Below are 22,327 nucleotides of genomic sequence, written 5' to 3' on the forward strand. Positions count from 1 at the left end.
AACTGATCTCTTAACCAGCTGCCACATGAGCTGGGGGGTGGGGCAGGGGGCACAATAGCGGCCGCCGGCAGCCCAAGACAATTGATCAGCCCAGCTCCTGCCTCTTCGCCAGAGTGACATCATCCCTTCCAAATCCCAACCGGCGCTGCCATTGGTTGGCCAGGTAATTGAGATGGGCATTTCTGCTCCCCCGCCCCGTCTTTCCCCAATGCCTACTTTGTGTCTGTGGCGCGGCGCTCCCTCCCCTCCCTCCCTCCATACACGCCCAGTGCAAGCAGCAGCAGCAACCGCGGCAGCAGCACCGACCGCCACCACTTTCTGCGCGCAGGCCGCTGGCCCTCCTACAGAGACAAAGCCGGGGCTCGTTCGTCCGGAGGAACGGTTGGCTTCGCTTCCCGGGGCGGCTCGAGCCAGGTAACAGCCGCGAGCAGGCGCCAGTCTAGGGGGCGCTCCCAGTTCCTGTGGCTGGCGACCCCTGGCCGGCGCTTTGGGAGCTGCGCGCAGAGCGGGGAGAGAGAAGGGCTGGGTTAGGCGGCTGGCGAGCTGCCCCCTTCCCACCCATTCCGGCTCCCTCCGTGGTGGGGTCTCGGCTTCGGCTGGGAGGCAGCCTGGACTTCGGCGTCTGCACAGCGGGAGCGGAGAGATGCGCGCGGCTCCTTTGCAGATGGAGCCGGCCCGCCCGGCAGCAGCAGGTGCAGAGCGCTCCCCGCCGGCTCTCGCGCTGTGCTTGGCTGGTGGGGGGGAGGAGGAGGAGGAGGGTGGGGCTGGCGGGGTGTGGGCTTTGTTAGGCTGGGCAGTCCTTGAATGGCTCCTCCCGGCCCACGGGAAGGCGAGGAGGACCCGGGCTGCCTGCGACTGCTCCCTGGGCATGAAGGAATCCTCCTCTCTTCGCCCCCGCTCTGGAGCAGGGTCTTTCCTGTGGGGTCGCCTCCTTTCTCTCCCCACCCCGGTGCAGAGGGTGCCTCTGGATTTGCATGGTGGCGATTTTGTTTGCGCACTCGCTAGGTGGAGTGATCGGGGCGATTTCTAAAAAGGGATTAAGCGGAGCTCAGGCTGGCCGGCCGGCTGAATGAGGCAGGCGAAGCCCAGGGCTGCTGGGGAGAGGGTGATGATGGGGCCTTAAAAACGGTCTCGCTGATCATGCTGGCGGGGGCGGGGTGTGTGTCTCGGACTAGGACAGGGCGGATCAGTCCTTGAGGCACGGAGCCATGAGCCTTTCTTTGTTAAGGGTGGGGTCTGCGCCGCGGTAGCGAGGGGCAACCATCTCCCATGAATGTGTAGCCCCACCCTGTGCTGCTTTGTAAATGGGAAGAGTCTCTTTATCTCATACTGGTGAATGAGTCAGTTTTTTGAGGGTGTATTTGTGCAGTAAAGGGCAACTGAACGCACTCCTCTTACCTAGTTGTTAGAGACCACATGGTGGGTTATTCCAGAGGAAACTCCCAACTCGTGTACGACAGTTCATATCAGAGGGACCTAATGGGCAGAGAAACCTGCTTTCCCTCACAGTGTACGTACAGCGGAGGGATCCGGAAGCCCCTCTGGTTTTGAATAGAGAGATGCACATTCTACACGTGTATTCAGCAAAGGCTTCCCTCCTCAGAATTGCCCGTTGCTGAACAATAGAGGTAACTCTGGCAGGAGAATCCCATGGAGCTGGTTTTAAAGAGGGAAGGTGTGAAGTGAGCTGGTACGTGCTTCAGATGTTGAGGCCCAGTTTTGAGCTCTTCCAAAGAGGACGCTTCTGTGATGGGTGAGCGGAATTCAGAGATGTACTGAGAGCCTCCGGTGGTGAGGACTTTCATCAAGAACATGCTAGAGTTCAAACTAGCAAGAACCTGTTTCTTCTGTTCCCTCCAAATCGGACTGAAGGAGCTCTGAAACTACTGACTGAAGGAGCTGAGCTTCTTCAGTGTGAGATAACAAAGTGCCTGTCTAAACTAAGCTAAAATCTAACCATAACAGGCAGGAAGATGATAAGTTGATTCATGCTAACCTAGTTTTGGGGCCTGGATTACACTTTTATGCCCTGTGCTTTCTGGATCTCTACTACTAGAAATGATTTCTAAAGAACTGGGGAGAATAGATAATAATAATAATTTGATTTCTATACCGCCCCTCCAAAAATGGCTCAGGGCAGTTTACACAGAGAAATAACAAATAAATAAGATGGATCCCTGCCCCCAGAGGGCTCACATTCTAAAAAGAAACATAGGATAGACCCCTGCTACAGTCACTGGAGGTACTGTGCTGGGGGTGGATAGGGCCAGTTACTCTCCGCCTGCTAAATAAAGAGAATCACCACGGTAAAAGGTGCCTCTTTGCCCAGTTAGAGGGGTTTCAGTAGAGGGGCAGAGTGCCCATCATGAGTAAAGAGATCAATAAACTATAGTCCTTTTTGAACTGTCTGATGCTAGAAAGGACCCTAACATAAAGACTAGCATATGACTATTGGAATGATCTAGTTGGCTAATTTAAGCTGATTTCCCACTCTTTGGATGGGTGGGGTGGAAGCAGAAGGAGCACAGACTAAAATGTCTTCAATATGGCTTCACTTGAAGACTTCAAGCAAATGGGAGAAATGGAGAGCTTGAGTCAAAAGTGGTTGCAAAATATGGCTGGAAAGTCAGAGAGTTGTAGTACACTTCTTGCAGATTGATATTGAGTAGCAAGTTTCCACTTGGGCTTGCCCTGGTCTTGGCACACTTCTTTCCACCTTTATCAGCTGAAGCCTGTAATCTGCAGGTGCCAGAATGCTATGTTGGAGTGCTGGGCTACAAGGAACTAAATGCCATGTCTGAGACAAGGAAGGTTATTTGCCGAGGGGAGAAGATACAATGGGAGGGTTGGTTGGAAAATGTGTAACTATCTCACTGAGCAGGACTTGAGAGCCTTGCTAAACTCGGATACTGTACATGACAGATTGTCATTTCATGAGACCAGGTGGGGTAGCTGCCTCAAATGGTCAAGTGTGGTAGTGAGGGTGGTCCACCTGCTGCAGGACCACCCCACCTGCCTGTTGCCAGCCCATTGCTGCCACCCCTCCCTCTCCTGATTGTCTTGGGGCACACTCTGCTTATCTGCTGCTGCTCTTACAGGAGCAACAGTCTTTTCCATTGTCTCCTTGAAGGAGAGAACAGAGAAGCTTGCTACTGCTACAGCAGGAGAAAGGATAGTGACAGTGGCTTCTGACCCCAGAGTCAGGTCTTTTCCCCAGTGGCTGAGGCACTGAGCTTTTCCCCAGTAGCTGAGGCACTGAGCTGCCTCTCCTCAGCACCAGATTCCTTGGGCTGCCACACACACACTCACACACACTCACTCACTCACTCTTGTAATAGTTAACAAATAGTGAAGGCTGCACTGTTCTTGATGCTGGTTTTGAGCATCAAATTAAAGCAGCTAGCACTCAAAACTGGATACACACATCCTTGAGGAGATTCAGAAGCAAGCAATGAAGGCTGTAAGAACCCATGAAGAAAGGACAGGAGGCATAGGCATGTTGAGCAAGACATTAAGCTGAAATCTGTAGGCTTTTGATTGCTGCGGCTAAAGCCATAAATAAGACTAACAGAACTCATTACACGGAAGTCTTTAATAGCGAATAGTTGTGTCTCGGGGCTGGTCCCTATAAAGCCCCTTCTAATTGCCCTGAACAAATAGCCCTTTCTTTCCTCTGCAAATGCAAGTTCTATTTCTGCATCGGCTGTGCCCACATCAATGGGTTAGACATTCTTGCCACCACAGGAAGTTAGCCAAATGGGCCATAGAGGACTTTCTGAATGATCTGGTTTAAGGAGGATTCCATTTGAAAACCCCCTGAATAAGCAAAGGTGGGTAAAGATCCTAATCCTTGCATTAATCTTGTCCTTCCAGCTGAACGGGCAGAGCATGATGGGGCAGTTCCTTGACTGGTTGAAGGGGAGTCACTGGGGCCAGTGCTGCCAACATGAGCCCAGAGGCTTCCAAGGACTGCTAGACATTGGTTCTTTCCTCAGTGGCCACACAAGAACAGATCAAGGGTGCTGTTTCAACTTTGGGCAAGTGGCCTTGGCAGTCCTTGCTCAGTCCTCTTGTATTCAGTTGTCTCCTCCAGCAAGGAGCACTATAACTGCAGAGGCTAAAAAAAATATGGTCATGCTCCTACTTGGGTTTTACACTGTGCTCTCAAAGAACTTGCATCGCCATGAACAGCATCTGATCCCCTAAAAGTCTGATAGAGACATGGGGAAATGGCAACTCCCTAGACAAACGGCTGAAAGACTTCATAACGTGGTGGTCACCAAAGACTTGCCAGCTCCTCATCCTGCTCCGTATACCCTCTAAATGCATCTGTGTGGATGCAATTCCTTCTGATTAGCTTAGGTTCCAGGTAAATGTGTCACTGGCTTGTAGTCGTCATGGCTGTGTGCTAGAAGTTGCAAGGGAACCATGGCAGAGGTACACCTTCATTTCCAGCTTGTAGGCTTCCTAGAGGCACCTGCTTGGGCAGTCTAGGAAATGGGATGCTGGACTAGACGCAGCAGGGTTCTTGTGGAGCACTTAACTGAACGTTCCTATCCTACTTTACTGTACCAATTTTGGGACTCCGTCTTGTCTACTTGGATGCAGGTGTTGAACAACCTTCAGCATAAACAAATATCACTGTGTGAAATGCCTTCTACTCTCTGGTCTTGGGTGGAAGATCTAAATCTATTCAGTAGCAGTGTTGTGGCCATAAGGCTCCAGACACAGATTCCAGCTTCTTAGGTGTGACACCAATCTCAAATTTGCCATGGTAATCGCCTCTTTACATTGACTGCTTCAATGACTCCTGGTTCTTCTCTGCCAGTGGCCTGCAGGTGCTGTCTGGGAGGAGTCATTTTGCATAGTCCAGTTTGACTAGTTAACGACTATAACAAATATGTATATGCTGCTTTTCAACAAAAGTTCTCAAAGCAGTTTCCATAGGAAAACAATATGGTTACCTGTCCCAAAAGGACACTCTGTCTAAACAAAAAACAGTATAGACACTGGCAACAACTTCTGGAGGGATGCTGTGCTGGGATTGGATAGGGACAGATTCTCTCCCCTTGCTAAAGAGAAGAGTTACCACTTTGCTCGGTTAGCCCAGGCGTCTTGGTCTGTTTGTCCCCAATGAAGCCAGGTTGGAAGAGAGCATATGAACGAGAAGAGAAACCTTTCCTCTACTAGCACCCTTAGTTCCTTCCTCTGGCTCACCTTTTTCAGGTTGCAAGTGGGGAGGGTAGAGTAGCACTTGGTCTCGCTGGCATGCTGCCCAGGCTGGGGGTTTGGCCCTCCCAACTTCCTGCTGCCTTCAAAATAGCCTGCTAAAATGGGCTGCCCACCAAGGTTAGTGCTCTGGACTGCATGCAGTCCTGGCTTGCTGGAATGAAGTCGACAAGTGGGACTGAACAGAATAGGGCCCACTCCCATTCCAGGGAACATGATCTTTGCTCCCTGTTGAACCAAGGTGGATCCTGACAGTAAGACTCCAGTTGCTGTCACAGTGATGGTTTAATGCCTCTTGCTGCTTGAGGCATGGTGCAAAGTGCTCGCTGGCCCTGGCCCCTGGGCTGGAGCCTGCTGGCACCACTCCTCTTTCCCTAGCCTCTGCCTTTGGGAGGAGGGCATGGTGCTGGCTGTGCCACTTACTCCCTCACTGGTGTCCCCTTCCCAGGCCATGCTCTGCTTGAGGAAGGGGAAGGTGTGGTGCTGGGTGGGGGAGACACCTTGAAACACAGGACAAAGCCAAAGAGCCAGGAGGAGGAGGAGCAGAGGCCAGCAGCAGGCAGATGCGTGGGAGTCTGTACTCCTTGCCCCACATGGCCTCATGGGAGAGCCACCCTTGGCTGCTAAGAACCTGGCCCTCCAGCAGTTGTTTGAGCTCTTGAAACACACTAGGTTCTCACTGGATTTTGATAAATGGCCCGTCTGTTAAGATCATCTTGGGATGGAGGTCCAGTTAGGGTTACCACTGGCTCGTTGGGACCAGGCGTTCTCTGTGGCTGCCCCAGGGCTCTGGAAAGCACTCTCTGTCAAAATTAGAGCTTGGGGAGAGCTGGTCTTGTGGTAGCAAGCATTACTTGTCCCCTTAGCTAAGCAGGGTCCCTCCTGGTTGCATATGAATGGGAGACTTGATGTATGAGCGCTGCAAGATATTCCTCTCAGGGTATGGAGCCACTCTGGGAAGAGCAGAAGGTTTCAAGTTCCCTCCCTGGCTTCTCCAAGATAGGGCTGAGAGAGATTCCTGCCTGCAACCTTGGAGAAGCTGCTGCCAGTCTGGGAAGACAGCACTGAGCTAGATAGACCAATGGTCTGACTCGGTATATGGTAGCTTCCTATGTTCCCTCTCTGGCTGTTTTAGAAAAGTCCCTTAAGACACACCTGGTCTCTCAGGCTTTTAATTTTAATTGGTTGGTTCTAATCATTTTATCCTGTTCTGTATTTGTGCATTAACTTATGTATACCATCTGGGATGCACATTAGGCGGCATGTAAACAATAGATCGATATAAATGGTGTGTATGCAGCTTTCATTAACTGTGCATCCAGGATCTGGGTTTGAATACAGGATTCCTGACTTGTGTATTTATTGTACTTGCAACATGACCATGAACTTGTATTAAATCCTGGTATCATGGAGGCATTTCTCTTCTCTTCAGGCCAAAAACAAGGCAGAAGACTAACTTGCCCGGTAGCACAAACGTATAGAGACTGCCTGCCCAGTGCCTGTGGGTGCAAAGATGGATGATGGAGCAGCAACGAGTGGGAACCCTAGACCACAGGCAAATGGTGTGGCGGGTACCATTAGAACAGCACCAGCTGCCTGCCTGCCTGCAGCGAAACAAAAACTGAGCCGGAAGCCGCCTCCACCAGCAGCCCACCTTCCCGGGGGGAAGCTGCCAACAGCTGCCTTACCTCGCCCCCCTACAGTTCCTTGTAAGGCTCCCAAGATGCTCAGTAATGGAACAGCAAAGAAGCCCAGTGTGTCACAGCCCAAACAGCCGGTGCCCAAGACGAGCAGTGCTGCCAATGCCCCTGCCAGAGTGACAATGAAAAAGGCGACTGGCGACAGACCCAGTGCAACAAAGACGTCTGAAAAGGAGGTGCAGCAGAAATCTGCAAAGGTGGCCTTGCAGTCTTCTACAGCTTCTGGTATGCCTTGCTAACAAACTCTTCAACATAGGATTAATGTATTTAAAAATATTTCTGTCCTCTCTCTCCAACACACTGGCGGCTTGCAGTAATGCTATGCTAAGCTCCTCAAGGTGCTGCAAGTTTCCTTGGGGCCTGTCCCTGTTGGTCCCTAGTTGTATTTGCTGAGGGAAGCCAGTGATCAAGGCTGAACTCTCTCAAATGCAACTTAGCTAGACAGCAGTGTCCTGTGCAATGCCAAAGAAGCCATCCCTAGATCCCTCAGTGATGGATAGTTGTAGGCCAGTCTCCAATCTCCCATGGTTGGGCAAAGTGATGGAGAGAGTGTTGGCTAACCAGCTCCAGGCAGTTTTGGAGGAAACCCATTTCAAACTGGCTTTAAAGCAGGCTATGAGGTTGAGTCTGCCTTGGTTGGACTGATGGATGACCTTTACCAGGGAATTGACAGAGGGAGTGTGACTCTGTAGGTTCTTTTGGATCTCTCGGTGGCATTAGATAGCATTGACCATGGTATCCTTCTGGATCACCTGAGGGAGTTGGGGTAGGAGGTACTGTGGTTTCACTCTTATCTCTCGGGCAGTTCTAGATGGTGGAGCTCAGTGATGGTTGCTCTTTGAAACCGGTGCTATTATATGGAGTCCCTTAGGGCTCCATTTTGTCACCAATGCCTTTTAACATCTACATGAAACCGTTGGGCGAGGTCATCAGGAGATTTGGTGCAGGGTGTTATCAGTATGCTGATGACACCCAAACCTACTTCTCCATGTCAGCTTCATCAGACAATGGCCTAACTTCCTTAAATGCCAGCCTACGGGAAGTAATGGGCTAGATGAGAGAGAACTAATTGAAGCTGGATCCAAGCAAGACAGAGGTGCTCATTGTGGGGGATCAGAATTTGAGGGATGAGTTAGATCTTCCCGTGCTGGGTGGGGTTATACTCCCCCAGAAGGAACAGGTTCATAGCATGGGAGTGCTCTTGGATCCAGGCCTCACCCTGGCATCCCAATTGAAGCCTATAGCTAGGAGCGCTTTCTGTCAACTTTGACTGATCCGACAGCTGTGCCCATTCCTTGAAGAGAGCAATCTCAAAACAATAGTGCATCAGTAGTCAACCTCCAGCCCTGACTACTGCAATGTGCTCTGTGTGGGGCTGTCTTTGCTTTGCACATAGTTTGGAAACTTCAGCTAGTTCAAAATGCAGCAGCCAGACTGGTCTCGGGCGGGGGGGGGGGTAGCCCAGAGAGACTATATTATGCCTGTTTTAAAACAGTTGCACTGGCTGCCATTATGTTTCTGGGCAAAATACAAAGTGCTGGTTATTACCTTTAAACCCCTGAATGGCTTGGGTATAGACTACCTTAGAGAGCACCTTCTTCTGTATGGTTCCCATTGCACGTTGAGGTCATCTGGAGAGGTCCGTCTCCAGTTACTACCAGTACATCTGGCAGCGACTTGAAACCAAGCCTTCTCCACAGCTGCTCCCTGCCTATGGAACGCACTCCTGGCAGATATCTGCAGTTTGGGCTCATTAGTGGCCTTTAAGAGAGCCCTAAAGACTTACTTGTTTGGCCTGGCCTTCCAAAGTTTTTAAATTGTTTAAGTATTTTTAATTGGTTTTAGATTGCCCTGAACTGTGTTAAATTTGTTTTTATATTGTTTTAACCTTTTGTTTTACATGCTGTTTCTTCTCGTTTGTTCTTGTTGTGCACAGCCCAGAGCCTTTGGATAGGGCAGTATAGGGCAGTATAGAAATGTAATAAATAAATAAAAGACCACCCCCATCCCCGTGGACTTGACACTGAGGGTCAAACTGTTACCAGCTATTGGGACAGACGCTGAGCCATGAAGATTGATTTCCGCAAACCTCATCCTTGGCCCCTTTCCAGGCTTCAGAATTCACCAGACACTGCCCCATGCTTAATCCCAGCAGCCATAAGGACCAGAAACTCTACTGAAAAGAAAACCCATGAAAAGCCAAAGTTCTTAAGATAAACTTCACACTTGCGTGGTACCACAATGGACATGCAAAATACAAAAAGTCCTGCCTCTAACCACCATTCTGCACTTGGATCCTGAGACAGGATTCTGGCTACCTTGGCTCTGTCCTGCCACTTAATAGTGCTCTCTTTTGTGTTTTGCTGCCTCCAGTGACTCTTGATGGCTTGCTCAGTGCTTTTGTGTGCGGTTGACTAAGTCAATATCTTTGTTTTTCCCCCAGCATCAAAGTCAGCTGCTGCAAAACCCAAGAGGGTGGAACAGACTAAGCCTTCCAGGTATATCTCTTTTGGTGCTGTTGTCAGCATTGCTTGTAAAGAGTGGCCTATAAATTGCATGTTTTTCTTCACTATCTTATAAATGTTTAAGTTGGGGATTTGAGGTACAAAGCAGTACCTTGGTAAACAAAAATACAGTAGTCTCGGTAATACTTGGCTTATTTGCAAATATACAGGTTGAGCATCAGATGGAAGTAAGCAACATCTACATTCCTATAAGTCAGCAAGAGATCACACCAGACCTCCAGAGGGATCCCACTACATTCTAAGGTGCCATTGATGGCTTTTAGCTTTCACACTCAACTGCTTGTCTCACACTCATACAGAAGGATGTGTCAGTTTTGGCATCTCCATTCCCTAGGGAAATCTCCCATTAAGGAAGTATCCTGAACCATTAAAACATGTTAGATGATCAGGAAGTGGGATGTGACCTTGGACTTAAGAAGTTGACCTTGGACTTAATCCTGAGTGGTGCCCAGGACTTAATGCAAGATGTTAGAGTTCTAGAACCATTAGAGAACAGTGACCATAGTGTGATCCAATTCAGCTTAATTGTGAGTGGAGAACTGCCAAGGAAGTCCAACACAGATACATTGCACTTTAGAAGAGGAAACATCTCAAATGAGGCAATTGGTATAAAAAGTTGAAAGGGAAGGTCAAGAGGGTTAAATCATTCCAGAAAGAATGGAACTTATTTAAAACTACAATAATAGAAGCTAAATTGGAATGTATACCAAGAAGGAGGAAAGGTGCTACCAAGTTCAGGAGGATACCACCTGGAAAAGGTGCAGAAGAGGGCAACCAAGATTGTCAGGCACCTTCCTTATGGAGGCTACAACATCTGGGGCTTTTTAGTTTGTAAAAGAGATCTCTATGGAGAGACATGCTAGAGGTGTATGAAATTATGCATGGAGTAGAAAGAGTGGACATAATTTTTTCTCCCTCTCTCACAACACTAGAACCAGGGGTCATCCCATGAAACTGAAGGCTGGGAAATGTAGGATCCACAAGAAGACTTAATTTTTCACACAGTGCATAATTAATCTATGGAAATTCTTACCATGGAATGTGGTGAGGGCCACTAGCTTGGATGGCTTTAAAAGGGGCTCAGACAAATTCATGGAGGAAGGCCTATCAATGTCTACAAGTCTGGTGGCTATAGGCCACCTTCAGCCTAGGGATTTGCGAACTGACTTGAGGTCTAGCCGGTCTGCCATCAAACCAGGCTGGCACGACGGCTCACCCAGGGCTGTTTTGGGGTTCTAAGGTTTTATTTTTTTAAAAACCCCAAAAACTCCAGGGGGTGCTGCTACAGCTTCAGGCAGATCCCCAAAAGTTTCCCCTCCCCCACCTGCCTCCCATGGTCTTCTGTGGGCCAGTTCGACCTATTTTGGGGCTGTTTTGGCTCAGTTTGTGGTGAGTTTGTTTTGGCTCAGTTTGTGGTGGCCATATTGGAGGCTGCCATGCATGTGCCCTGGCCATTTGCATGGCCCGGGTGCATGCATAGTGGCCTCCAAAATGGTCACCACCACCTTGGAAAATGCCCAAACAGCCTGAAAATGGGCCAAACTGACTCATAGAAGACCAGGGGGAGGCAGGCAGGGTGAGGGGAAACCTCCAGAGACCCATGGCAGAGCAGCCCTTCATTATCTCTAATGTAGCCTGCAACCTCCACATTCTAACAGCATATTGGAGCAAGCAGTGTTAGACTAGGAGACTTTTTTTTTTTAACTGCATCTTGTGTGTTGCTGTTCATGTAAATCAGACTGGCATGTCTGACAGATGGCAGCAAGTCTGGTGAATCTGTCTAGGCAAGAGTGACTGCTTTAAAATGGAGGACCAAATCTGCTGAACTTGGCTCTTTGCCTTGATGAGGCACATCTACAGGCACCGTCTTGGCTTTTGGACTACCTGCCGAGTGGCCAGGGTTATGTTTGGGGTGTCCAAAGAAAATCCAGATTTTGAAGGGTGCAAATCACAGATCAGTGAACCTAACTGAACGTGTGGATCTTTCAGACCATCTTGAAGATGAGTGGAGGTGAAGAGGCACGGAGCCTGGGAATAACTGAGCAGTAGTGGTTGTGGACAGCACAGCTCCTGAGGCTTTACAATCGCTGCAGTGACGAAGGAGCTCCAGGAAGTGGTGGGGCAGCTGGGAGGGAAGGACTTGTCCAAAGGAGCCAGTGACTTGGAGGGGGGAGTCAAGGGGAACTTGTCACACTTCCAGATGACATGGAATTGGGGGCAGCAGATAGCAGCACCTCGGAGAACAAAGTTTCAAACTGACTTGACAGGCTCTAACACTGGGCTAAAACCAAGAAGTTGAAAGTTCAGCAGAGGCGAGGGGGAAGCTATTTCTTGCCTAAATATTTGGTATTAGGCTTAGCAGCAGTGCACGTGAAATCAGACCGAGGTGTCTTATTGGGCTATAAGTTGAATAGGCAGGAGCCGTGTAGTGCAACTGCTAAAGCAAACGGGCTGCATTAATAGACAGTGTGTCCAGATCACTAGAAACCATAATCCTACTTCATGATGTGCTGGCCAGATGTCACTTGGGAGAGTGTCCTGTTCTGGGCACACCCACCACTTTAGGAATTGGTTCTAAGGAGGGCAGCCAAGATGGTGAGGAGTCTGGAAACCAAGTCCTAGATGGGACAGTTGAAGGAGCTGGGTATATTTAGCTTGGAGGAGATGAAGCAGCAGCAGGGGGTAGGTGGGTGGGATATGGTGTTGGTTTTCAAATAACTCAAGTGTGGGGGGGGTCGTCCATAAGAGGAGTAGACTTGCTTTGTTCCTGAAGGCAGGGCTAGAACCAGTGGGTTGAAATTACAAGGAAGATGTGAGGCTAGACAGGGGGAGGGATCTCCCAACTGTCAAAGCTGTTCAAGAGGGGAACAGTGTGCCTTGCTCAGTGATGGACTCTCCTCTTGCTAGAGGCTTTTCAAAGAGAGGCTAGATGGCCATTTGTCAGAAATGTTATTGCAGATTTCTGTGTTAAGCAGGGGTTTGGATTAGAGGTCAAAGATCCCTTCTAACTCTAAAGTGTTGTGATCTGTGTGCTCCTTTTCTAGTTACTGGACTGGCAAATGCCAAATGCTGCTAGTAGCCTTGGCACTCTGTTTGCAACTAACTGGCAAAGACTCTAAGTACAAGCATTTGTTGATGTGGCAGAATGCTGGCATAGATATGGCCTCTATGTATTCTAAAGGCTTGAGCAAAGTCTCTTTCCTTCACATAATTCCTTGCTCTCTCTTTCAGGACTTGGTTGCCAGGGACTAGGAATGCAAGCTCTTCATCTGCACTAAACAGAGCACCAGTCAATGACAAAGTTGTGGGCAAACCTAAGCAGATGGCACCACCTGCTGGTCAGAGTGCAGCAGTGCAGCAGCAGAAAACCACTTTGGCTGCACAAAGAGGTATGCAGCTCTTTAGAAATCCTTTTTATTTTTAGCATTAAAAGGCTGAAACTTACTGGTAGGATGTGTAAATGGTGAAGTTCAGTTTCCCAAGGAATCTTGGATCCATGTAATCGGAAATAACTGGGATACAGGCTGACTTGAAGATGAATGGCCCAACAAATATTTGGCACTTCAATAACAGTTCTAAAGATGCAAGGCACTTCACAAACCTTATTTTTGGTGTAACAGTTGGGACAATAGTGTATGGGGACATGGTAAGACCAGAACCATGTTCCCATTTTGTAGGGAAGAGGAGGCTAAGTCAAAGAGTGAATTGCCTAAGTCCACCTAGTGAGTTCTTGGCAGAGGTGAAGCTTTAACCCAGGACGTATTCATAGTTCTGTCTTTATTCTAGTCTCTTGCATTTCTTGCTTGCATTTCTGGAGAGGAGCTAAACGTCGCTCACTTGCATCTGCATGTCTACTATCTTAGCAATTGTTTTGAGGGAGGAGTCAAGTGCCTGGTACCTTTTAAAAGAGTGAGGATGGACCTCATTGGCAGCCCCGGTGCTAGGACAGTAAAGATGACGTATACAGAAGCACTATTTGCTGCTGTGCTGCTTGCCATCATAATACCAGGGTAAAGCGGCAGGGGACAGGCAGCACCACAGACCAGAGAAACACACACTCCGGATGCAGAAGACAACTTCAGAGAAAGTAGCTAGCAGGCCCAACATGCTTTGAGATGAGGCTCTCCACTAGAGGACTGAAGAAGTAGATGCAAAATAGTCCATATCGGTTACATATGGTCACAAGAAAATAAAACCAATTGTGTGAGAAACAGGTTCTCCCCCGCCCCACCCCGAGAGCTTTAGCTTTCTGTACTATACCAGCTAGCAGATAGAACTTGCAAGCAGATTAGTATGAGCTTATGCTGAGTAGTAGTGAGGCACTAGTGAGCATGAACAATAGTTAGGATCAAATGAGCAGAGTCCCAGCCGCAGTGGGGAAACAGATCTTAAGTGTCCAAATGCCTCTTGTTCAAATGTTGCGTAGGCCAAGCTTCTCCAGTCGATGCCAAAGACTTAAGATGCCATCTGTTGTTCTAGATACAACCAGAGCTGCCACCATTCCAAAGGCCAAGCCTTCAGGCTCCAGTCCAATTGTGAAGATGCCATCTGCCCCAAAGCATCCCAAGCTGCCAGGCTCCAAATCTCAATCTGATCCAAGCCTTGCACACAAGAACGTGGCTGCCCCCCCTAAGAACACCAAGCTTTCAGAGAAGAAATTCTCTGAGATGGCTAAGCCCAGAACTCCTTCCAGGGCAGCCGGTGGGGGTGCCCAACCAGCCACGCCACGGAGAGCAGCGGCCTCTGCGCCAAAGGCCCCCTCTGCCGGGAACAGTCCAGGCAAGAAGATCCCAAGGAGAGATGCTCTTCCCAACCAGGAGCAGGTCCCAACGCAAAAAAAGAAGCTTCAGAAGTCAGCTGCCCAGGAAGGCAACATTCCAGCTGCTGTTGGGGAAGCGGAGAGTATCCCCACAGAAGACACAAGACCTCTAGAAAAAGTAGAATACATGGCTAAGGTAGAGACTGTGGTTGCCCAAGTGCTTTCTGAAGTGACGACGCTGGAGATGGAGCCAGTGGAGCCAAGGGACTTGCAGGAGGCAGGGGAGAACAAGCCTGGGCCACCCAGCATGCTGGCTCCACAAGGGCCACTCCTTCCCGCAGGGCTTGAAGAAGCGTCTCCAGTCTTCCCCAGTCTGCAAACGATGAAGGTTGTCTCTCCCAATGAGGTGCTTCACTTACCTGCCCCTGAGGTCTTGGAGCTTCCTAGAGACGCACCGGATCCGCAGATAGCAGCTGTCCCATGTGAACCCTTCACTCCCATTTACTTGGAACTCTCTCCTGAGATTCTGCAGTTAGAAACTCTCCAGCCTAGCAGGGAAGGCACAGCCTTCCAGTTCTTGGAAGAACAAGGATCTCCACACCTTGATTCCGTGCCTGTAGAGCAGTCGCGCTATTTGCTTGAACCTGAAGAGTCTTGTGAAGATACGCACCCCCTTGCAACACCCCCTTTAGCCCAGGACTCCCAGACGCCAGTGAAGGAAGATACTTTTGCTCCAAGCTGTACAGAGGAGGAGGAGGAGGAGGAGGGGGCTTCTGGTTCGTTGATTCCGAAGGCTGGGTTCCCTGAAGCGGCTCAAGATGAGATGCTGCTCGTACTGGCAGCAAAGGCCCAGGAGGTGCCTCCCCTCCAAGTGGAGCACTCTCCCTCTGCCTGCCAAACAGCTCTTCCCCTGAAGATCGTAGCAGGGACTCGGGCAACTGAGCATGATGAAGAGCATGAGGTGAATGAGGTAGCAAGCCTGTCTCGGAGCTTAGACGTGGAGGAACTGCAGGAGGATGTTCTGCCTCTGGAGATGGAGGATGAAGTACTGTGGGGGCGCCATGTAGATCTTGGCACTGAAGCTTCACAGGAGGCCACTACTTCTCAGCAGGCAGAGCAGCAGCATATAGCGGACATCCTTGCTGAAGATGTGTTGGAAGTTCTGTGCATGGCAGAACTTCCAGTCCTGGATAACCTTGTTCAAGAGCAGACTCCTCTGTCTCCTGATGCGGCCCTGCTCCACACAGAGTTTACTAGAGGCTCTTGCATGGGCTATGACAACCACTCTAGCCCTTCTGGTGGACATTCCAGCGCAGGAAGCCTTGAGGAATATGCAGTGGTCCAAGACGTGGATGAGAGTAGTCTGAAGCAAGAGGACGCCCCCGAGTTTGAAGCGTCAGATCTTTTTCTGCCCCATCTCTCAGAGGAGACTTCTCCAACTAGTAGCATTGCCCAGGTGTCGGTGCACAAACCACAGACTTTGCCTTTGAAAAGCCTGGAATTGTTGCAGGAGCCCTCTGCTCAGCTCCCTGAAGGGCCAGAGTTGCTGCTAAGTACCACCATGCTGAAGGGCCTCTCCCCTGAGAGAGGGGGCTCTTCTTCCAAATCCAGCACCTTAAGTGGGCCTGACCTGGCGGGCAAGAGCAGCAGTGAAACCAGCACCCCTGAGGAGCTGCGAGACTATGACAGTAGCTCCGGAGTAGAGTCCAAGTCAGATGAGAAGCTGGAGCAAACTTGTCACCAGCTCCTGAGTCCCCTGGAGGACCTGCCTGGCGAGCTGGACCTGGGCATCCACATGGAGAAGGGAGATGATGAGGCAGAGACCCTTCCCGCTGATGAAGTCCTTGGAGACCCACCCACTGAGCCCACCGTGTCCTCAGAGGAGGAAGCCGAGCTGGATGCAGATCTCCTGAAGGACCCGGGATTCACAGAGACGGTGTGCTTGTCGGCATCTCCTCCTGGCAAGCCCTGCTTACCCCACTCAGTGGAGGAGTCTGACGAGCTGGGCTCTGGTGATGCTGGCACAGAGACTCCAGCCTCCACCAATTCGGCCGCTTCTTGTGATGTCTTTGGTGCCTTTCACCTCCACTCCACTGACAGCTGTGGCAAGAGCCCCGGCCTCTCTTCCCTAGAGAGTGAAGAGCACTCCACTGAGGGCAGCAAGGACCAGCTCCCCAAAGAGACCCACAGCAAGACTCCTGTGGACTGGGAGCACCCCTTGCAGGCCAGCCCAGCTCCCCAGAAGATCAGAGGGCAGGATGAAGAGCCACCCCAGCCTTTCACTGCCACTCATAGCCTGACTGCAGGTAATGTATAGAGGAGCCTGCCTTGTCTATGTCAAAGTGCCAATCTGTGGTGTATCAATGTGCAATAGTACCCTGTAGGGAAGGGAGATGGTCCCCTCCCTCCATGTGTATTTGTCCCATCTGTGTCTCTAGCCAAATAGGCATACTTCTGTCTGTGTTTTGAGATCTTTCCCTTGACCCCCTACAGATTTCCTCAAGGGAAGCTGCGTGTGTGTGTTTTAGTGTGTTCCAGAAAAGGGCGAACTTCTTAGTTTTTGACATGTTGAATAAAGCATCACTTTGTCTATCTGATGACCTAGCCTGTCTTGTTTTTCCAGGAGAACCTGTCACTGCTTCTCTTTTGGGGGGATGGGGCTTGAATAGAAAGGGGCCTAAAGCTTTCTGGCTCATATGGCTTTAGTGATCTCACTGAAAACTGCCCACAGATGCTCAAGTGTCAGGAACTGAGCATAACTTCCAGTAAGAGGTGGCCAGGGCTTCTGTGCTGTATCCCTCCTCTGCCAAAATGTGACTGGAGGAGCAGTAGCTTTAGAAAGAGCAGATGCCAGCCTTGGTCCAGAACTTCCTGGTCCTATTCAGCAGTCTTTAGCCTAGTGGGGGCTGCTTCTAGCTGCTCCAGAGCTTCCTGCTTCCTTCGGGGGTTACGTCTTGCCTCCTAAGCTTTGGCCAAGTTATCTAAAGGGGATCCTACTAGAAAGGAAAACTTTATCTCATAATTAGGCTCTCCCATCCCTCATGCACTGGATCTTGCCTTTCCAAAGAGCCTCTGCAGCACATGGGGTGATGTGAAGAACCTCTTACTAAAAAGTTACTTCAGTTAGCTGGAAGGTTCAGACTGGCCTTGCAGGCAGCTTCACTGAACTGGTTCTTGCTCTCATGATCCCATCAATTGTGGGTAAACTGACCTCTGATGTAGCTAATGGGCCAGGAGTAAGGATGGCTTTGGGTGATGTTGGCCATAACACTCAGCTAGGCAGCCTTGCTGTAGTAAAGTTCCAATCTCGGATGCAACTGCCTTAAATCTGAGAGATTCTGGCGGTAGCAGGGAGCATAGAGGTTGATGTTGTTGTTATTCAGTATAAGACTGGTTCTTCTGGGCTAGCAAGCTCACATATTGGGAGCCCAGGTCTCTGAACACTGCTTCATATTAACCTTTCAGTTCTGCTGAGCCTTGATAAAAATCCATAACTTGACAAACCCCTAATTCTAGTTTGTCAATATACTGGCAAAGTCCATTGGCCAGTGAAACTCTCCCTTCCTACAGCTGCCCTGTTCGAGACTGCTTTGCTCTTTTCCTGCTAGTTGGTGTAAAGTAAAACTGCCAAGCAAGCACTCTAGGTGGGATGAATAACAGAGCCAGAGTTGTCTTTTTTTCCTTTTTTCTCTTTTTTAAAGCCAAAGTTCTAACAGTCTTGCTCGCTCGTCCCACTCTTCCTTCAAGAAACTGGCTGACATGAAACTCAGGTGCTATGCTGTTCCAGTACCTCACAGAAAAACATACCCTGGTCAGTGGGCCAGCTTGCTGTGCCAGGGCTGCCCCACATTAGCTGAGGGAGCCTGAGCTTGCAATATAGATAACTCCTAAAATAGTGGGCTGCAAGCAGTGTTCCCTCCAAGGCGTGCGCCTGCTCACATGTATTTTGTTGTCCGCTCAGTTCATTTTAGATCCCACTCAGGTTGAATCTGGAAGGCCCCACTCTGAATGCATGTGCGCATGCATTGCCTTGATACTGCTGCCTGGAGCAAATCCAATTCCACACACAGATTGAAAAAAAATCTGAGAGAACACTGGTTGCAAGTCCTACACTGCATCAGTCTTCACAGTAGCTGACATCCCCAACAAAGGATGCACACTGAGGCCTGGGAGCCCTTGCCTATTCCCCCTCTCTTACCCCTGTGCACATGCTCTTGTGCAAGAGTCATTAGCCTTCCCAGGGCTCCTGCATGATCAGAAATGCATGGCCGACCCTTAGTGAGGTGTTTCTGATCTTGCAGAGCCCTTCAGGAGGAGGAGCACTTGGAACTCCCGATAGCTCTTGCACAACTGCATGCATGCAGGGGTGGGGTGGGGGGACTCCTGTTGCACCTCTTGCAGTCCTTCCAAAGTGCACTTGCTCCATTGGTCATGATGTTGGGTAGAAGCTTCAGGAGATCAGCAAGCTCCCCAAGCTTGGAATGCAGTACTTTAAGCTAGAGTAAAACACCTCCAGAAATGTTAATCAACCTGGCCTCTTTCCCACTCTTCTGTTTTGTTCTTGTCTGTCATTTCCTCTCTTTGTTTGTCACCCTCCCCACCCACCCTGAGGGCCACTTTTTCCAACCCAAGCTCCTTGCCCTGTTTATAGGTGACAATGGGGCTGGCCTGCCCTTCCCCTGGGGACCCTGTCCATCAGAGATCCTCTCCACTATCTATGAAGTGGAAAGTGGTGCTGAGACGCCTGGCCCCGATGAAGAGGATGGGAGTTGCTGCTTGAGCGCCGCCTCCCGAGAACAGGCCCTTCACCTAGGAAACATCCCGGCCACGGTTGTGCAGCAGCTGATCAGCCGGACACTGCTCTTCTCGGCAGAGGCACCTTCTGGGGCTGTCGGTGGGAAGGGGGCGGTAGACAGCGAAGCAGAGATTGGCAAGTGGACCGAGCTGATCTCCCCTCTGGATGAATCGCGGGCCAGCATCACTTCTGTGACCAGCTTCTCCCCAGAGGACATGTCATCCCCACATGGGGACTGGACTGTCGTGGAGGTAGAGACATTTCACTGAATTTTCCTTGCAACTGACCTTTTCCTCCCTTGTGGGCATCTTCTTTTCCCAAGCATTCCTTCCCTTGAGCTTGATCCAGTCACCCTTGTTGGTGCCTTGGTATTGCGGAGTGTTAGGTGACTAGGGCTCATTTGCTCCCTCCCTGTCCCTCTTGGGCAGCTAACATCAGAACCCAAGTTGGTTTTTACTGTAGTTCAGCACCTGTGAGCTGTGACCACTTTCTTGCTTGCAGCAAAGCATGAGGCCCCTTTGGGCCAACTTCTGGCTCAGTGGAGCTTTCAGCCCCTTTACATTTATTTGGGTCTTCAACGGTGGAACAGCTGCTTTCTACAACACAGTCACCAGTAATCGGTCATCCACCACTTGTCTGGGCTAATCCTACACATTTCCCAGTAGATTGCCAAACAAACAAACAAACAAAAACCCTGCTCTAAAGCAACACCACCTCTCTGTCACTAGAAGCAGCTCTTGGCAGATGAACCAGAACCAGATGATCTGAGAATGGTACAGCTACTGCTAGCCCTGGAATGTGGAGGGAGACTTATTGCCGATAACAGGAAAGTCAGAGCTCTTCTAGACTGCAGATATTCAAATGTGCCTCTTCCAATAGCTGCAAGAAACCTGTCATTTGGACAAAGGGCATTGCACCTTTCTCTCCTGGGGTTAAGGGAAGTGGCCTATATTGAAGCTGCCAGGAGGGAGAGAGGGAGGACTGTTGCAGTGATAGGGCAGTTTCCTCTGCAAGTGAAACTCCCATAACATGCAGCAACAATACTTTAGGATAACTATCTTTTATCTCTGCTCTTCACAAATTGGCCATTCTAAGTTTCTGGGCAACTTCTAGGAGGGTTCTTGGCTTGCCTTGGGCAGGTGGGGTGTGGGCAGGCTGTGGTGGTGTACAACTATTTTTTAATGACACTGACTCTATGGCACACTTTTAGAAAGTGTGCTCTCAAGTCGATTTCGACTCCTGGCACCCACAGAGCCCTGTGGTTGTCCTTGGCAGAATACAGGAGGGGTTTACCATTTCCATTGCCCATGCAGTATGAGATGATGCCGTTCAGCATCTTCCCATATCGCTGCTGCCCGATATAGTACCAGTGGGGATTTGAACGGGCAACCTTCTGCTTGTTGAATCAAGCATTTCCCCGCTGTGCCACTCAAGGTGACGGTATGGCACTTTACCTTACCCTTAAACAGCCGGTGGGTTGAAATGTGCACCCTTTAAAATGGATGGAAGGAAAGAATGGGTGGTTCAGTAATCAATAAGTCATATCACGGTGCAACTTCTTGGGTGCCAGAAGTACTGCCCCCAGTAAAGCAGCTGAGAGAAGTGGGTGGCATGGTCTTGATCCTGGGGCAGGGATACAGCTGGCCCTCCATCTACCAGTACTAGATCCAGCCCCAAGACAGGCACAGCATAGCCTGCCACCCCCACCTGTGACTGTTTCATCCCAGGAACTCTCCTGCCTGGACTCAGAGCAAATGCAATGGAGCCTTGTGATGCTACAATTCATTTATCTCCCACCCACACTTTTTTTTTTGGTAAAGGCTGCTAAAATGAATTGGAACAAAACTACAGCCTGTGTCCCACATCCAGGAGACAATGTTAAACTCTTGCCACAGCAATCATTTCAAATCCCCATTCAGCCACGAGCCTCACTGGCTGACCCTGGGCCAGTCAGCCTAACCTACCTCACAGGGTTGTTGTGAGGATAAACATAACCATGTACATCACTCTGGGGGCCTTGGAGGAAGAGCTGGGATATAAATGGCTAAAAAAAACAAGTACTGGCTGACACGAACCAAGCAGCGGTGCCACAGGTTTCTCCCATTGTCATGAATGGGAGAAACTATGGCAGTGCTTCTAGTCCAGACATGGTGCACAGCAATTCCCTACTGCTGCCCATCATGCCAGCCACTGAGCTGTGCCCCTCTTCTGTTCCTGCTGCTACAGTGGAGATGCAGAACTGGGGGTCCCCCTCCAAATGGCCTTCGTAAACTAACCACTAGGGCCATCTCTAGTGCAGTGGCGCCCAAGCTGGGGTCCTCCAGATGTGACTGATCTACAACTCCCATCATCTGCAGCCATAAGTCATAGCTGGGGATGATGGGAGTTGTAGTTCAGCCACCAAAAGTCCATGTGGCTCAATTCAAAAAAAGCTTTCATTGCAGTAACTCTGGCCTTGTACTGGACCTCCCTGGCATGGGGGAGGGGGGGCGGGGTCAGGGAGCACACCCCACAAAAAAAGAAACCTATTCTTGAGAGTTATGGCTTGTGTAGAATCTCTTTGGAAACAGAAACTTATTAACTGTGACAGTGTGTTGATCAAGATGACTTTTTCTAAAGTGTGCGTGTGTGACTGCTTTTGTAATGTAGCAATTAGTAATAAATTATGGTATTTTTTTAGTTTTTTTAAAATAAAGGTGAACTTGAGTGTATGCTGTTGTCCATGCTGCTTAACAAGGGAAAGTGGGGGGGGGGGGCTGCAAAGATATTAGACATGTTCAGGATGGAGCCGCTGGTTGCTCTTCCACCTGGAAGTTGGCTTCAGCCCTAAAACTACTTTATAGCTGCTACAGATTAGGTGAGATCAAGAGAGCCTAAAGCTTGGATGGGTAGAAATTGTTCCCTAGCAGTTTCATTGCAAGAGCAGTGCTTAGATGGCACAATGCAGTATCATAGTCATGACGTGTGATCAGGATGCTGCCACAGATGAATAAACAGAGCTGCAGCTGCTACATCAAGTTGGCATTTTTAAAACATGGATTATCTTGAGCACCGCAGAAAACTGTTCATCAACACCTATGAATGCTGTTGGATGGTTCAACAATCATAGCTACCCGTTAATCTTTACTCATCCTCTAGGCCTGAACAACCTGCCCCTTCAGTTATATATTCATGACCTATCCTTACAGAGCATAATAACCTTGCAGCGCTCTTCTTTCTGGGAGCGGTGTTCTGCACGGCCTGCCAGCCTCCCATTTTTCTGCCCACTTAAGGTACTAAAGCAACCAATGGTTGGAGATGATCCTCACACCTCTACCAG

The 22,327-nt window shown here is 49.7% G+C and overlaps 2 protein-coding genes across 5 annotated transcripts in view; one reads left to right on the top strand and one right to left on the bottom strand.

Moving 5' to 3' along the window:
- Nucleotides 1–245, bottom strand: part of LOC128343590 (volume-regulated anion channel subunit LRRC8E-like) — a 70,790-nt gene extending 70,545 nt beyond the window's left edge. The window contains exon 1 of the mRNA XM_053292905.1: nucleotides 217–245. The gene's annotated coding sequence lies outside the window, so the exon portion shown is untranslated. The remainder of the gene's footprint in view (nucleotides 1–216) is intronic.
- PRR36 (proline rich 36) lies at nucleotides 26–21,713 on the top strand. Of its 4 annotated transcripts, XM_053292900.1 has the most exons (6): nucleotides 224–414; nucleotides 6,662–7,154; nucleotides 9,373–9,427; nucleotides 12,686–12,843; nucleotides 13,934–16,519; nucleotides 18,865–21,713. In XM_053292900.1, exons 2-6 carry the CDS (start codon nucleotides 6,743–6,745, stop codon nucleotides 19,275–19,277), a joined length of 3,624 nt encoding a protein of 1,207 aa, XP_053148875.1. In that variant the 5' UTR covers nucleotides 224–414; nucleotides 6,662–6,742; the 3' UTR covers nucleotides 19,278–21,713. The 4 variants fall into 4 exon arrangements, with proteins under 4 accessions (XP_053148873.1, XP_053148875.1, XP_053148872.1 ...); XM_053292898.1 differs by lacking the exons at nucleotides 224–414; nucleotides 18,865–21,713 and adding an exon at nucleotides 26–163 and having other exon boundaries at nucleotides 13,934–16,810; XM_053292897.1 differs by lacking the exons at nucleotides 224–414; nucleotides 18,865–21,713 and adding an exon at nucleotides 495–692 and having other exon boundaries at nucleotides 13,934–16,810.
- Nucleotides 21,714–22,327: the final 614 nt, after the last annotated feature.

This window comes from Hemicordylus capensis, chromosome 2, assembly GCF_027244095.1.
Source record: "Hemicordylus capensis ecotype Gifberg chromosome 2, rHemCap1.1.pri, whole genome shotgun sequence".
Taxonomy (NCBI): domain Eukaryota; kingdom Metazoa; phylum Chordata; class Lepidosauria; order Squamata; family Cordylidae; genus Hemicordylus; species Hemicordylus capensis.